The sequence below is a fragment of the Mus caroli genome, unplaced genomic scaffold (assembly GCF_978045245.1).
Source record: "Mus caroli unplaced genomic scaffold, Mus_caroli_1 scaffold_11, whole genome shotgun sequence".
Lineage (NCBI taxonomy): Eukaryota > Metazoa > Chordata > Mammalia > Rodentia > Muridae > Mus > Mus caroli.
In genome coordinates this window covers 105,483,327-105,499,935 of record NW_028227266.1, presented here as the reverse complement: position 1 = coordinate 105,499,935, position 16,609 = coordinate 105,483,327, and the positions used below count along the sequence as shown (strand labels likewise).

The 16,609-nt window shown below is 53.4% G+C and overlaps 1 protein-coding gene across 1 annotated transcript; it reads left to right on the top strand.

Moving 5' to 3' along the window:
- The first annotated feature begins 1,617 nt into the window (after positions 1–1,617).
- On the top strand, positions 1,618–13,113 carry Grm2 (glutamate metabotropic receptor 2). Its single transcript, XM_021172623.3, has 6 exons — positions 1,618–1,699; positions 3,306–3,891; positions 6,531–7,368; positions 9,460–10,535; positions 12,219–12,399; positions 12,605–13,113. Exons 2-6 carry the CDS (start codon positions 3,442–3,444, stop codon positions 12,676–12,678), a joined length of 2,619 nt encoding a protein of 872 aa, XP_021028282.1. The 5' UTR covers positions 1,618–1,699; positions 3,306–3,441; the 3' UTR covers positions 12,679–13,113.
- The last annotated feature ends 3,496 nt before the right edge of the window (positions 13,114–16,609 follow it).

Below are 16,609 nucleotides of genomic sequence, written 5' to 3'. Positions count from 1 at the left end.
GGCTCTCTCTGTGCGGTTTCTCACCTCAGCACCTCCTGCTGTCAATCCCTCTGCTCCAAGAGCCTGGCCCATCACTCACTCACCCCAGGGAGCAGTCGCTCTGAGCCAGCCAAAGGGTGAGAGCAGGCGGTGGCAGAGCTGGGTCTGGAAGACAGTGTGTCTGTCTCCCCAGCTTTGTCTGACAGCTCTGAACCCTCATCCTGCTGCTACCTCGTCTCCCGTTAGCGGTCGGGCTTGTTTGTTTGGGTTTTGATGTGTCTGTTTTGTTTAAAAGCTGTGGTCTTTACCGAGCAACGGGGCATCCAGTTTCTGTGTCCAGGGAAGAGGCCTATCTTAGTCATCCCCTCCCCCAAATGCCACATGCCCGTGCGGGAGGTGCCTGGGGGGGTCTCTGCATGGCACAGCACGCACATATCTGAGCTGACCTTGCTTCCACTGACACCTGTGGAAGACAGGTCAGTGCTGGAGGCTTGGGTGGGGATGCTGTGCCCTAGTGCAGGGTAGTGCTTGTTGGGGTGCGTACATGCTGCAGCCATAGGACAAGCTCTGAGGCCCAGTCTCAGCACAGACCTTCCCCCCAGATCCTTCAGCACAGCCTGACACTACAAAGCTTATCCACCACCCCCTACCCAGGGGTGTCCTTCCCCATCCTGCTGTGGGAGGATGGAGTCAAGCATCTTCTCAGAGCTGTCCTCCCTCTGCTCAGGCTCCTGCTCAGGCTCTAGCTCCCGATCCCTCCTACGCAGCAGCCAGTTCCTGGAGCCTTTCCTCAGCCACCTCCCCTTCTAACCCCAACTCCCTGCCCTTCTAACCCCTAACCCTGGCTCACTGAGTCCCTCGGGGTTGATCCCAGTCCTTTGCCCTGAAGCCCCTCTACCCCCATGGCCTGATATCGCTACCGTAAATGCCCTCTGCTCATAGGAGCAGAGATTCATGGGGGAGGGGCAGCAGCTTTAAAGGTCATCTTCGGGAAGGAAGGGGAGGCCCATCCTCTGACCTCCGCCTCCTAATCTTTTCTTTCCTAGTGACTCAGGCCCTAGCTCTCACACGGGGCCTGTCTACTATGTAGCAGCAGTCACTGCGTGGAGAGAATGGATGGGAAAACAGGGGCAGACTTGCAGCAACAAGCCAAGCACTCCACCACCTGCCTCCTGTGTACCCTTTTACCTATGCCTCAGTGTTAGCTCTCAACCCCAAGGTCCACCTCTTTACTCCGTGGCATATAGGAGCCTATAGCACCGTGCTCACTCTGCTAGCTCAGTGACCTTTCCAGGCCACTGTCTCATCTGTTCCTGCCTGGTCGCAGTCTGACTGAGGGGCAGAGGGGGCTTGAGAGGCACCTGCTCCAGCGCACAGTGGGAGCGCCCGGGGATTCAGCACCACATTGTGGACAGCTCCAGGCCCTGCGGACCTGTCAAGAGCGGGATCTGCTGGAAGCTGCTGGAGGCGCTGGGCTGGGAACCCTGGGGAGGTCCGGCAAAGCCGGAGGTGCAGGCCAAATTGGGGCGGGGTGGCAGAGGGTGGTGGGGAAGAGGACCGGGAGTCCAGAGGAACGGAGGAGGGGCTGGGGGCGGGCCGGGGCCGGGGGCGGGGCAGGCTGCGATTGAAAGCGGCAGGGCGGGCCGGCGGAGAGCGCAGAGCCAGCGAGAGAGCCAGCAAGCGGGAACCGGGAGCCCCGCGCCAGAGCTGGGCGCGCCAGGTAGGGTTAGCCCTTGGTGCCGCCGTCACTGCCAACCTTTTTTAGCCCTGACCCCACATCCCGGGGCCCCGCGGGTCCTAGAGTTCTGGAGCACCCGGGCCGAGACGTCCAGACAGCGCTTTCTGGGAGCTCCGGGAAGCGGGAAGACCGTCCCGGGCACCCCGCCTTTCTTCCCAAGAGAACGCACGCCCTGCATCGCTCTTTCCAGTTCCTCCTGCTCCAGCGTCCTCTGGTCCTTCTTTCTCTCTGTGTCTCTGTCTTTGTCTTAGCCTCTCAGGCTTGCTTGTCCTCTCATCAGATATTTGTGGTCCTGCCCCTCGGCTGCTGGACTCCCAGGTTCTGCCTCCTTCCCTGCCTCTGAGTCCATCAGAGCCTCCCCTGGGTTTCTGCCCCATCTGTGTTAGTCTTCAACCCTGATCCTCTCTCCTGTTTGCCTGGCTGAGCTGCTTCTTTGGGGTCCTCGCAGGCTTCCCAGCCTCTGCCCTGACACCAGCAGACTAGTCCAGTGAGAAGCCGTAGTCGCTGTGGCCAGGACGGGGGTCCTTGAAGTAGTTGCTGATCTCTTTAGCTTGTAGTTCCTTTCCAATCCTGAGGAACGATATGCCCCTCTCTCAGTCTGCATGATTTCAAGAGCCTGTCTGTGTAGGGTTAATGTAAGGTGGATGGTTAGGTACAGATGAGATCAGATGCAGGGTAAAGAGGATGGGAGCGGAACTCTAAGGTCAGTCAAAGGCTGAGAAAGGGAAGGCTGGAAGTGATTGTCTGCTGGGTTTGGAGTGAGTGAAGAGAGACAGACGCTAAGTCTCCAGCAGCCTCCTATGAAAAGCTAGGGCATCCACAACTCAGCTCCGGTACTGTTCAGAGGTCTCCCCGGGTTAACTGACCCCCATCTATGGCATGCATATATATCCATCCATATTGATTTACTCTGCTGACATAAGACCTTTAACTACATGGTACCTTCTCTGAGGCCAGCCCCTCCACCTTGCTGTCTCACTGGGATGAGTGAGGATCTCCTTTCCATTCTCAATCAGGAGACTTTGAGGGCTGGCCCTTTAAGAACCATAGTCTAGGACCCTGGGTGTCCACCTGGGCTTTAGTTTCTCTTGGGCTAGAAACTATCTCATAGAGACTCCCCCCTCTCTGTGGTGGGTCTTTCAATGTCCCTACTCTGGGAATCCAAGGCTCAGGATGAGAACCAGACCCCTGAGTGTGTAACTGCTATGGCCTCAGCTACTACAGTATTGGTCTCCTAGGAGGTTTGTGTAGGCCCTTTGGTTTATGTAGGATTTGGCAATGGCTGGAACCCCTGCCCTCTGCCTGGGTCCCCACTCGCACCCTCCCTGTCTTCTGCTGAGTTTGGTAGGGGCCCAGAGCCCATCTTTAGGCAAGATTAGGGCAAAGCCGAGACACAGACCTCTGGGGGTAGCCCAGGAGCTTCTCAGCCGAGTCAGTGACATCACCACTCTCCTCACGACTCCTGAGTACCTGGGAAGGGGATGTGGGGAGGTACAGAGTCAGAGGGGAAGCTGGAAATAAAAGGGGGCAGCCACTCTCTGGTTCTACTCTCTCTTCCCTGTTTGTCTGTCTCTCTATCTCTCTGCAGGAGCTGGCCCCCTTCTCATCTCTCTTCCTGTCTGTCCTTTCCCGGCCCCTGTTTGCTCCTTTCTTTGCCTTTGCCGCTTCTGTCCTCACCCCTCGAAGACCCCAGTCTGCTGGACCTAGCCGTCCCTTTGGGGGCCATGGAATCCCTGCTTAGGTTCCTGGCACTGCTGCTGCTGCGGGGTGCTGTGGCCGAGGGCCCAGCCAAGAAGGTGCTGACCCTGGAGGGGGATCTGGTGCTGGGTGGGCTGTTCCCAGTGCACCAGAAGGGTGGCCCAGCAGAGGAGTGTGGACCTGTTAATGAGCATCGTGGCATACAGCGCCTAGAGGCCATGCTTTTTGCACTGGACCGCATCAACCGCGACCCCCACCTGCTGCCTGGGGTGCGCTTGGGCGCGCACATCCTCGACAGCTGCTCCAAGGATACACACGCCCTGGAGCAGGCGCTGGACTTTGTGCGTGCCTCACTCAGCCGTGGGGCTGATGGCTCACGCCACATCTGTCCTGACGGCTCCTATGCTACTCTCAGTGATGCTCCTACAGCCATCACCGGTGTCATTGGCGGCTCCTACAGTGATGTCTCTATCCAGGTAGGTGGGAATCACCCAAATGGGCGCTAGGAAGCGAGGCTGGAAAGGGTGAACCAGTGATCCTGATAAATAGGGACTTCCAGGACAGGTGCATCGAAAAGGGTGCATCTTTCTTTCAGTAGCTTCTTATAAGATGGCCAGAAAGTTCCCTGGCCATATAATAGGGTTGGTTTCTAGAGAATGTGTAAGAGAAACTTCTCTTGCGGGGAAAGGAGAGAAACAGAACCATCACGTTACACACACACACACACACACACACACACACCCCTGATATTCAATGTCCCAAAAGGCTTATGAGGTGGCTTCTGAAATCAGCCTTCAGGACTGAATCCTGGCTCCCATCGTACTAACTGCATGACTCTGGGCAGGTTCTTTCTTTCTTTCTCTTTCTTTCTTTCTTTCTTTCTTTCTTTCTTTCTTTCTTTCTTTCTCTTTTTTCTCTATGTCTCAGCTTCCCTTTTTATAAAATAGGATTAATAATACTTTCTACTTTTAGGTTCCCAGTAGAAATTTAATGAGAGGACGAGCATGTATCAGAGAGCCAGGCAGGTCATAAGGGCACAGTTGGGATGAGCTGCCGTCAGTATTAACCCATTTTATAGACAAGGAAGCAGCTTCAGAGAGAAGCAGCTCATAAATCAATGTGGTAGCAAAGCAGAAAGCAGGAGTTTCAGGAGAAATCAGGGCTCGAACCCTAGTCAGACCGCTTCTGTCTGGACTTGACAGAGTAGACAAATAGAAGCCAGGAGCAGCCAAAGAAGCAAGGCAGGGGGTCCAGGAGGAAGAGAAGTTGGGGGGAGCATCGATGGGAAGGGTACCCTAAGATCTTCAAGTGATGCAGAATTTGAGGGAAGAGGAAGGCTAGAGACACCACCACTAGCACTTGATTTTCCACAAGGGATCAGCAGAGGGCGCTCTGCTAGGCTCCCACTATGGCTCCGGCTGACTTTCTTCTCTACTCTCTGGACTACACCCTGGGCTCACTTGGCAGCTTTGGCCTAGGTGGGATCTTTCCCCCTTCCTGACTGGGTCTCCTCTCACCCATGTCCTCTCCTGTCTGTGTCCAGTGTAGGTGCAGAGAGATCAGAGCAGAACTGGAATCAGGGCCCCGGGGCTATCTGGGGACATCAGTGAAAGCCTCAGTTTCCTTAGGAGACTGGCTGAGGTCATTGCTGCAGAAGTGGGACTTAGGCCCTGACCTAGGTTGATGGTTTAGGAGAGATGAAGCCTAATCAAGAGCCATGGGATATAGGTGGGAACTCAATTACCTGTCTTGCTAATCCCAACTGCTAGAGGTGGTTACGTAGCTGCTGAGATGGGTGTGGCTGTGGCAGCGTCTGTAGCCTTGGCTTTGACGGGGACAGGTGGGTAGCCTCCTATGGCTGTCTTCAGAGGACTCTGGAGTGCTTTACCAGCAATCCCCTTTCACAGTTTTCCCTAGGACCGTGTGTGTGTGTGTGTGTGTGTGTGTGTGTGTGTGTGTGTGTGTTTGTGTGTCTAGAAGCATAGTCACTTTGCTATCTCAAGCCACCTCTTTCTCTAGCAGGGCCACCCTTTAGAGTCAAGGCTGCTCCCCCCACCACAGCCTGGTGTTCAGAGGCTCAGTCTTTAGTCCTCAGATTCTGCTGGCCCATGAATGTGTCCCCCCTCATTCCAGCCCCTCTATCTTGCACATATCGCTGTCAGCTCCCGAATGCTAGACACTGGTGCCGCCATATAGATCGCTGTCAACTGTTCTGTAGCTTGGATTCAAACGTGAGAACCCCACAGTGCAGGGAGATTTTTATTAGAGGGCTACGGAGGAAGAAAATGTGTGAAGAGATGAATATTTAAACTCTAGGCCATTGGAGAGCCTATATCCCAGTTGCAGGGTCATAGGCCTCTTCTGTAGGGCCTGTGCTTTCATTTACCCACCATCTGGGGCTCTCAGATGAACCCCATTCTCCTGGCTATAGGGACCAAAGGTTAAGAAATGAGGTGTTATGCAGTGAGTGGTAGAGTAGAGAACCCTTGTTCACTTTAGGGTTGGGCATCCAATGGAGACCAACTTGGGCTTCCAAGGCTCTGTGACCCTTGGATCTAAGCCTTTCTTCCTGGAGTGACTTTTGTCCAACTTCCCATGAGAATTGTCACTAAAGAAGGACTACCTGTACTAAACACACACACACACACACACACACAGACATATATATAGAGAGACAGACAGACACACAGACACACACACACACCGAGAGAGAGAGAGAGAGAGAGAGAGAGAGAGAGAGAGAGAGAGAGAGAGAGAGAGAGAGAGAGAGGCATCTTTGAGTATCCCAGATGACTCCTGCTGTCTCTTTATGCTGGTGCAGCCAAGTGCTAATCTCTCTCCATCCCAGGCCATTCTTTGTTCCCCTTGCTCTGCATCTGGTTCGGATACAGCACATGGTGTATCCTGGGTGTTCTCCCCCTCAATCCTTAAGAGAGGAAAGAAACCCTCTATCCTCAGCTAGAAGACACATCAAGTTCAGACTCGGGTCTTTATAGATAGGGACCTCTCAGAACTGACCTGTGGTCCCCAGGTTCCATAGGAATGGGGGATGCACCTGACTCTGACGCTTGCTTCACTCTGGCCTCTGACCTTTCTGCTCCCTACCCTTACCCAGGTGGCCAATCTCCTGCGGCTGTTCCAGATCCCACAGATCAGCTATGCCTCCACCAGCGCCAAGCTGAGCGACAAGTCCCGTTATGATTACTTTGCTCGAACCGTGCCCCCAGACTTCTTCCAAGCCAAGGCCATGGCTGAGATTCTCCGCTTTTTCAACTGGACGTATGTGTCTACGGTGGCATCTGAGGGTGACTATGGAGAGACGGGCATTGAGGCCTTCGAGCTCGAGGCTCGGGCACGCAACATCTGCGTGGCCACTTCTGAGAAGGTGGGCCGTGCCATGAGCCGCGCAGCCTTTGAGGGCGTGGTGCGAGCCCTGTTGCAGAAGCCCAGCGCCCGTGTGGCTGTGCTCTTCACCCGGTCAGAGGATGCCCGTGAGCTGCTTGCAGCCACCCAGCGTCTCAACGCCAGCTTCACCTGGGTGGCCAGCGACGGCTGGGGGGCCCTGGAGAGCGTGGTGGCAGGCAGTGAAAGGGCTGCCGAGGGCGCCATCACCATTGAGCTGGCCTCCTACCCCATCAGTGACTTTGCCTCCTACTTCCAGAACTTGGATCCCTGGAACAATAGCAGAAACCCTTGGTTCCGTGAGTTCTGGGAGGAGAGGTTCCGTTGCAGCTTCCGGCAGCGAGACTGCGCCGCCCACTCTCTGCGGGCCGTGCCCTTTGAACAGGAGTCAAAGATCATGTTTGTGGTCAATGCCGTGTACGCCATGGCCCACGCTCTGCACAACATGCACCGTGCCCTCTGTCCCAATACCACCCGCCTCTGCGATGCCATGAGACCTGTCAATGGGCGCCGCCTCTACAAGGACTTCGTGCTCAATGTCAAGTTTGATGGTAATAGTGCCGGCCAGTGACCGTTAGCCTGCAGGCCTTCAGGTTCCATCACTTAGCTAAGAAAACAGGGTGGAACACAAGGACATAGTCAGGAACTGTGTCACTTAGGACACAAGGACCATAAGCAGAGGACCCCAGCTGGAGTCAGGGCTGAGGTTCCACTTTCTGAGAATCTTCCAGAAAGTGGAATCTGGACTGGTCCTGATCTAGGAACTCTGTCTACTGCTTGAACATTACCTTCTGGCTCTTGGCTCTTTATCTGGCTTGGTTCGGAACCCAAGCAATTCACAGGCAGAGTGAGAGTCCCAATCAGGGGAGGTTGAGGGTGAACCATAGGGAGAACTTCTATTTAGGTGAAACTTCTATTATTAATCTTGATAAAAACAAAAACAAAAACAAAACAAAACAAAATCTGTTTAGGCCATGCTATGTAGCCTAGGCTTGCCTCCAACTCATTGTGTTGCCCCAAACTCATAGCAGTCCTCCTGCCTCAGCCTCCCGAGTGCTGGAACTATATTGTGCACAGCTATACTTGCCCTCATCTTAATTTTTCTACCCAAAGTAGCCAAAGTGTTCTCGGGAGCAAAAATTAAAGTACACAGCCTCAGAACCGCAGTGCTTGGGTTCAGGAAGAATCTTTGTGTGTGCAGTGGGAGACGCTGCCAGGGCTGCCAGAGCATAGAATCATAGGGTCAGACTTAGACCAAGAGGGCAGCTGTCCTCCGCATTCTGGTAGTAGAGGCGGCTTCTAGGACCCGCATAGGTATCAAAGTCTGAGGGTGCTGACCCCTTATCTAAAAATGGCATAGAATTCCCAAATAACTTTCACCCAGCTTCCTGTTGCCTTAATTAATCCTTCATGTCACAGAAATCCAACTTGAATCATCAGGCCGGATAGCAGACACCTTTACTTGCTCAATTGATCTCACCAGCCCACAACTGAGTGTTTAAAACAAATGTTTTTGCTAGGTGTGATGCCTCTGGCCTGTAATCCCAGCACTAGGGGGCTGACTGTGAACGCAAGGCTACAGAGCAAGACTCTCTCTCAATATATTGCCTCCCCCCGCCCCCCGCCAGAGAGTTAGCTAGCTCTGTTGCTGTGGAACCTGTGTGGAACCTAATTCCACTAAGATAGGCAGACACCCAGAGCTATGATTGGATCAGGTAGAGTGTTAGGGATAGCGTCTGGGCTTTCATGGAGTTGATGTGAGAGAAAAGCCATTTTCAGCTTGCTGGGCTTGGTTGGGGACAGTTGAGATCTTGAGAATGTGGAGTCTAGGGAGAAGAAATAGGGGCTGGGCAGATGGGGGTTCGAATCCAGACAGCACTGCTCACTTCTGAGATCCTCAGCTTCTCATCTGACTGGACCCCTGATTCTTCACTGGGGTGGCTGTAGTTCTGGTTCCTGAGCCTGGCTGGGTGACAGAAGGTTAGGGGATAGAGAGTGGCAGTGGCCATCCCATGGTGGCCACTGAGGTTGGGATTCGGTTTGCAATGGACCAGTCAGGACTGACCAGGATTGAGGCGGGTGTAGTGGACTGTTGCAGCTAGAGGTCGGGTTTGGCTTTGGGATCTCTGTTAAAGTTTTGGGAGAGAGCTATGTTACGTGTTGTGATACAAGTTAGAGTTTGAAGACTAAGGTCTAAGATTGCAAGTCACAATGGGATCGGAGCTTAGAGTGGGTGAGACTGAGTGTGATGCTGAAGTCTAGGGGCCGTAGTATGTTATAAACTGTCTTTTAGAAAAGTAGCTTGGGGGTGGGGTTGGGCCTGGACAGATGGCTCAGTGATTAAAAGCACCAACTGCTCTTCCAGAGGACCCAGGTCTAAATCCCAGCACCCACATGGCAGCTCACAGCTCTCTGTAACTCCAAGATCTGACACCCTCACACAGACATACATACAGGCAAAACACCAATGCACATAAAATAAAAATAAATGCCAAAAAGAAAAAGGAGCTGGGGTTAAAATAAGATGGGCTTCAGTTTTGCAGTGAGGTAGCCTCAGCTCTTAGTTCAGGTTCCTTCTGAAGGTGAAGTTTGAGGTCACATCAGAGGACCTCACCGGCCTTTCCTTCTCTCCTCCGTTCCAGCCCCCTTCCGCCCAGCAGATACCGATGACGAGGTCCGCTTTGACCGCTTTGGAGATGGTATTGGCCGCTACAACATCTTCACCTATCTGCGGGCAGACAGTGGGCGCTATCGCTACCAGAAGGTAGGCTACTGGGCAGAAGGTCTGACTCTGGATACTAGCATCATCCCATGGGCCTCCCCATCAGCTGGCCCCCTCCCTGCCTCTCGCTGTAGCGAGCCCTGCCTTCAGAATGAGGTGAAGAGCGTGCAGCCCGGCGAGGTCTGCTGCTGGCTCTGCATCCCCTGTCAGCCCTACGAGTACAGGCTGGATGAGTTCACCTGTGCTGACTGTGGCCTGGGCTACTGGCCTAATGCCAGTCTGACTGGATGCTTTGAGCTGCCCCAGGAGTACATCCGCTGGGGCGACGCCTGGGCGGTGGGACCTGTCACCATCGCCTGCCTAGGTGCCCTGGCCACCCTCTTTGTGTTGGGTGTCTTCGTGCGGCATAACGCCACACCCGTGGTCAAGGCCTCGGGGCGGGAGCTTTGCTACATTCTGCTGGGAGGCGTCTTCCTCTGCTACTGCATGACCTTCATCTTCATCGCCAAGCCCTCCACGGCCGTCTGCACCTTACGGCGCCTCGGGTTGGGGACTGCCTTCTCTGTCTGCTATTCAGCCCTCCTCACCAAGACCAATCGCATCGCTCGCATCTTTGGCGGGGCCCGGGAGGGTGCCCAGCGGCCGCGCTTCATCAGTCCCGCCTCACAGGTGGCCATCTGCCTGGCACTTATCTCAGGCCAGCTGCTCATTGTTGCTGCCTGGCTGGTGGTGGAGGCACCTGGCATAGGCAAGGAGACAGCCCCTGAGCGGCGGGAAGTGGTGACCTTGCGCTGTAACCACCGTGACGCAAGCATGCTCGGCTCGCTGGCCTACAACGTGCTCCTCATCGCTCTCTGCACGCTCTATGCCTTCAAGACCCGCAAGTGCCCGGAGAACTTCAACGAGGCCAAGTTCATCGGCTTTACCATGTACACCACCTGCATCATCTGGCTGGCTTTCCTTCCCATCTTCTACGTCACCTCCAGTGATTATCGGGTGAGCGTGTGTTGCCAAAGCAGGCAGGGTAGAATGCCAGACCTGGTCTTTCCTGCTATCTATCTCATTTTATCTACGGTTAACTCTAAAGCGTCAAGAAGTCAAATGGACCCCAGGGAAAGGTTTATGGGAGAAAGAAAGCTTGGAGAAATGTCCAGGGAGGTGGGAACTAGCTTGGGGTTGGGGGATGCCAAGTGTCCATCATGGGTGGTGCCAAGTGTCAGTCTTGGGTGGTGCCAGGTGTCAATCATGGGTAGTGCCAGGTATCAATCATGGGTAGTACCAGGTGCCAGTCATGGGGGTTGGGGCAGGTGTCAGTCATGGAAGGGGGGGACAGGTGTCAGTCATGGGAGGGGGCAGGTGTCAGTCATGGGAGGGGGCAGGTGTCAGTCATGGGTGGGGGCAGGTGTCAGTTATGGGGGGGCAGATGTCAGGACTGATACCATCCCCTAACCTAAGAGTCGCTGGGGTTGCAGAAATATGTTCCAGAGAGTGAAGGCTGTGCAGTGTTCCAGTGGAGGGTCATTTGGAGATGGAGGAGGGGATGGTTAACAAATGAAGAACAGCAAGGGTAGGAGGAGGGCTGAGGAAAATTAAAGTAGGTGACCACTGTTCTTCAGTTGGTGGCTTTCGAGCAAACGGTTCCAACTGGCACTTAAGGGGTGTCCTTGGCTCCGACAAGCAAGAGCTACTTCAGATGAGATGGCCCTAGAAGGTCTCTCTGAGGAGGTGGCAGGTGAGCTGAGCTCTGAATAGTAAGAGCATCATCTTGGTTAATCCTCATGGCTCAAAAGCCACAGCTCTCCTGTTTAACTGATGAGGACTCAGGGAGAGCTAGTCCCAGGCTCCAGTCAGTCAGCCTGGGACTCCCGACCAGGGTCTTAAATTGATGGTCTTAACAATGAAAGGGACAGGAACACTGTGGCAAAAGCCCTGGTGTAGGTCCTTTTCCCCAAGACAAAGGTGGCATGGTACACTGCTGGGGGTGGGGGTGGGGGGTGGGAATTGCTGGGCTGGGTTGCTCTGTTTGCACCTGCTGGGCCACCTGCTAGGGTAGTGGAGGCCAAGGCTGGGGAGGGAATCAGGTCTGACTCAGCTGCATTTGCATATGATTTGCATTTGCATGCCAATCAACAGTGGCTAAAGACTCACCAGAGATGCACGGGGTCAATCATGCATGCCACACATCTGTGTATGAGCACGCATGCCTGCATATATGAAGATGCACATGCATTCCCTTATGCACCTACAAGTGTGCGCACACATCCTGGCACATCTAGAGCACACACATGTCTTGCCCACACATAGAGCCCTCCCCACCCACAAACACTTTTGCATTCTCCTCTGCAGAGTCACTACCACACAATATGCCCACACTGTTATGCTTGCATCTACACAAATATACTCCATACCTGCACCCCTATGTGTGCATGCACCCCTTTGCATACACACACCATTTCATGTTCATAATACGGCTGGGATCCTGGTGTGCCTCCGAAAATGATTAACTAGGGCTGACACTGCCATTGTGGTCCTTCTTTGAGGCTTGGCCAAAGGACTGTTCAGTCGATACTACCATCCTTCTCTGCCTCCGCCTAGGCAGGGGTCATAGGCCCAGGCATGTGGAATGTCTTCCTGACATTCCTTGACCTTCCTTGACCCGTGCACGCGCATCCCTCACAGGTGCAGACCACTACGATGTGCGTGTCCGTCAGCCTCAGTGGCTCTGTGGTGCTCGGCTGCCTCTTTGCCCCCAAGCTGCACATTATCCTCTTCCAGCCACAGAAGAACGTGGTGAGCCACCGGGCTCCTACCAGCCGCTTTGGCAGTGCTGCACCCAGGGCCAGTGCCAACCTTGGTCAAGGTGAGCACCCTACACACTCCCCTACTGGGTCTGCTCTCCTGCCCAGCTCCCTGGCATGAAGTCCCCTCCCCGGGCTGCTGAGGTTCCTTATCTGGGAATGGGGCACTGTCAAGATAACACTGAATACTTGGGAGAGGCCTAGGTGGAAGATCACCCTCCTGCTGCCTCTTGGGGTCAGTCCCAACCTCTGGCGACCTTTCCCTAGGGTCTGGATCCCAGCTTGTTCCTACTGTTTGCAATGGCCGTGAGGTGGTAGACTCAACAACATCGTCGCTTTGAAGATCCCACACTCCTGCCCTGACATGGCTGCTCCCGAACCCAGCGTAGACCCTCTTCCACGGCCAGGAGGAAGTTGGCTGGAGCCTTGCAATAACACCTACCCCATGCCTGCCCCCAAAGTCACCTACCCACCTCCTGGATTCCCCAGCCCTTTAGGTCAGAAGTCAGAGCCCTTAGCTGGGAGTCTCTGCATTGGCCAGTAACTATCCTTGTAGCTATGCCCCGTGTTTGCCAGGCCTGGGAATTAGAGGGGGAGAAATTCAGTGTCTACCATGTTTTAGAACAGCGTGGCTGAGGACGACAGGCCCAACCCCCATGCAAAGGTGCTTCCAGTCCAGCCCCTGCCCCAGGCCTTTTTAATTTTTTATAAGTTACTCTGGGTTAGAGAGGAAGGTTATTGTGGGATCAGTCCCTCCCTCCTTACCCAGTAGTTTGTCCCGTGGTTTATTTTGTATTACCTGTAAATAAAGTGTCTTTATTTAAACGTTTTGTTAAAAAAATTATAGACAGGGTCTTATGTATACCAAGGTTGCCTCAAACTTGCTATGTAACTGAGCATCACATGAAACTTCTGACCCCCCTGCCTCCGCCTCCAGGGTCTGGGATTCCAGGTGTGCATCATTATGCCTTGTTCTTATTCAGGGGGTCTATGAGTGCTAGGCAAGGCAGTGTGCTACCAACTGAGCTGCATCTCCAGCCCATGTCTTTTTGTTGTTAATTCTTATTGTGTGTGTGCGCAATTTATTTTGTCTAGATGTAGGCTTTCTTTTTTTGTTTGTCTTTGTTTTTTTTGTTGGTGGTGGTAGGGTTTTTTTTGGGGGGGAGATATGGGGGGTGTTGAGACAAGGTCTCTTCTACTCTCATTGTAGCCCTTGGTTGACCTGGAGCTCATTATGTGGACCAGGCAAGCCTTAAACTCTACAGATCCACCCGCCTCTGCCTGGCAAGTACTGGGATGAAAGGAGTGTATGTAGGTCTTCTGCACCACATGCATGCAGTGCCCACAGAGGCCAGAGGAGGGCGACCAGATCCCCTAGGTCTGGAGCTACAGTTGGTTGTGAGCTGCCCTGTTGAGGCTGGGAATTGAAATCTGAATCCTCTGGTAAAGCAGTAAGTACTCTTACCTCAGTCTTCTGCGGCTCATTTTGCTAATGTGTGTCAACTCTGGGCTGTGCTCAGCAGAGCCACTAAGGCGAACCCAGCGCTACTTCATCCAGAGGCTGAAGACGTATCAACTATCCATCCTTAAAGGAGCCACTGAAGACTGGTCAGCACCCTCTAGAATTGTCCGGTCTTCTAGGAGACGGTTTTCCTCAGAGACCCAGCCTACGGTATGGTGTGGGAAGTGGGACACCGACTGTGGGCTTTACATGACAGCCTGACTGGAATTTGGACAAGCCAGAGCCAGGGTAAGTGCTTAGCAAAAGGGAACCAACAATCAGATATGGGACTGAATGTTACCTGTTCACAGGTAATATATGTAGCCAGAAAGGGGCCCTCAAGGAAAGGGGTGCAGACACGGCGGTGGCGAGGCCATCTGCGGCTGTCATCAGAAAAGGGTCCTTTCCAGACTCTGAAGGATTGCTGGCTGAGCCTGCCATGCCCTGGGCATCTCCCATGTGCGTCATCTGGAGCTCACCAGTAGAGGGCGCCAGGGCTCAGCCTCAGCTTCTGCTCCCAAGGGCAGGGCTCTCAGCAGCCTCCCAAGGCCTAGAGGGCGCTGTGCAGTGAGCTGGAAGCATGCAGCTACTGCAGGCAGGGCTTCCGTAACAGGCAGGGACAAAGTCCTGTGTGAGAAAACCAGCCAGAGACATTGATGATTTTTTTTTTTCAAGTGAGCTAATTTGCATCAGTGGGCTGGTAAAGTCTCTGGAAATGTGGGTTAACAATTTTTAAAAAGTGGAAATAAAGACAAGAAAACTTTAGGGATGGCTTCTCCCCAGTCAGTGTGTGGGATGGAGGGATGAAAGGAAGACGGGATATTCAGCTAGCTGTGGAGGTCATAAGCAGAGAACTCCTTTTCTTTTTTTTTTAAGTATAGGTATATGTCCCCCACGGAATTTGGAAAATACCTATACTAAGAGTCTCTGTCATAGATAAAGCAATAACCTTTTTTCATTTAACCTGAGCCGCTTGTATTTTTACCAGCACAGACTGTCAAGACCACTTGAGTAGCTGGAATCGAGGCACTTGGTTGCCTGGTCCCAGAGAACCCAGACTTCTTCCCAGGGCCTGGGCACCAGGGTGCCTGGAGCAGCCATCTTTGTTTTCAATCTGCTGTTTTTGTTTTTCCTGAGTCTTCTTGCCATCCTCCATCCAGAGTACACTTGATTTCTCTTGGAACCCCTGGGAAAGCTAAGAGTGCCCTTTAAAAATAAATATGTAATAAACATAGATTATCAGTATTAGCAGTGACTAATATTGTTATATATCAGTCGTAGGCACACAGCTAGGTAGCTGCAAAGGTCTCCTGTGGTGGAGGCTCTCAGTCTATCCATGCCACCATCTGAGAGGAAGAAGAGCCCAAGGACCAGGAATCTGGAGGGAAACACAAAAATGGGGGGAGAATTCCACAGCCCAGATCTCTCACACGCCCACTACACCCTTCTTCTCTCCCCGGCCCTTTATGATTATAGCCCATGGCTACCCCTCCCCACCCTGTAGTGTGTCAGTGTGTGTGTGGGGGGGGAGGGGTACATACATTCCAAGGTGGTCACTTCAGGTATCATTCCTCAGGAAATACCCATCTTTTTTGGATGAATAAATTAACCTATAAATCACTGGTTATAGACTGGCGAGTCCCAGGACCTGCCTGTCTCCACTTCCCCAGTGCTGGGATCACAGGCACAGCTACCACACTGGCTTTTTACATGGGCTAAGGACTGAACACAGGCCCTCAGGCCTGTGTCACCAGTACTTCCCCAGCTGACAATCTCCCAGCCCCGTGGGCAGTGAATCTTGGTGTTTGCTCCTCTGCTCTCGATTCTTAACCACAAATTAGAAGACCAGGCCATGCCATTTCTCATCCCAAGTTCCACTTCCAGTCCTCAGCAGCCTGGGTTTCTGTCTCTCTTATTCGTCACTCCAGTGCCACATCCCACATCCCACAGAGCTTGACACCTCTTCTTGAAAAGCTCAGAAGCATAGGTGGCTACTGGGTTTGTTTATGCTAAATCATGGGGTCCTCGAAGCAGGCTGCTCATTCTAGGGTCCGAGGGCCAGATATACCAAACGTCTGTGATTCATCCCTGGACGTGTCTACCACGGTGAACTGACCGTCTGCACATCACCACCACATGCTTAGCTTGCAGAGTTCGCACGCGTGGGTGCTTCCCTGACGCCTTTGTTTAAAGCCTTTCCCTGATCCGCTTCTGTCCCTTATCTGTCCCTTTAGTTGGCTTTGTGAAAACATCCAGGAAGCCCCTTGTCCTGTCTCTGTGGACCTGTATCTTACTCAACCCACAAACCACAGAACTTGTGGGAGAGTGACTCAGACATCTCTGGTCCCCGAGTCCTGGTATGTATGGCGAAATAGGGGGATGGTCACATCACAAGGGCCATTTTGATGATGGATGCTTCTCCACATGCAAGACCTCTCCAGGAGCACAGCCTTGAGACACTCTCTCAGTCCAAGTTGGGGGTAGTGGCTTCAGGTGTGGGGTGGGGGGGATTAAAAAGAATGTCAAGGAGTCAGGGATAAGACCCAACTCTTCCATTCCCCGACCCCCAACCCCCACCAGCACCCCACAGAGAGCATTCCCCCGAGTGGCCCTCAGGCCCTCATACCTTCCCATGCTGTTCCCTTCCAACTAACCTTACTTACCTCCCCTGCTAGTGTGAAGCTCACGGGAGGGAAGGAAAAGGCGGTTTTCCCAAGGTCTCAAAGCCCCTTAAAAAATGTCTCCACCCCAAGCCTCAACAGAGAAAGGCC

Coding starts and splice junctions, on each gene's coding strand:
- Grm2 (XM_021172623.3), top strand. CDS start 3,442: ATGGAATCCCTGCTTAGGTTCCTGGCACTGCTGCTGCTGCGGGGTGCT. Junction 10,536..12,218: donor TCACCTCCAGTGATTATCGG/GTGAGCGTGTGT, acceptor CATCCCTCACAG/GTGCAGACCACTACGATGTG. Junction 12,400..12,604: donor CAGTGCCAACCTTGGTCAAG/GTGAGCACCCTA, acceptor ACCTTTCCCTAG/GGTCTGGATCCCAGCTTGTT.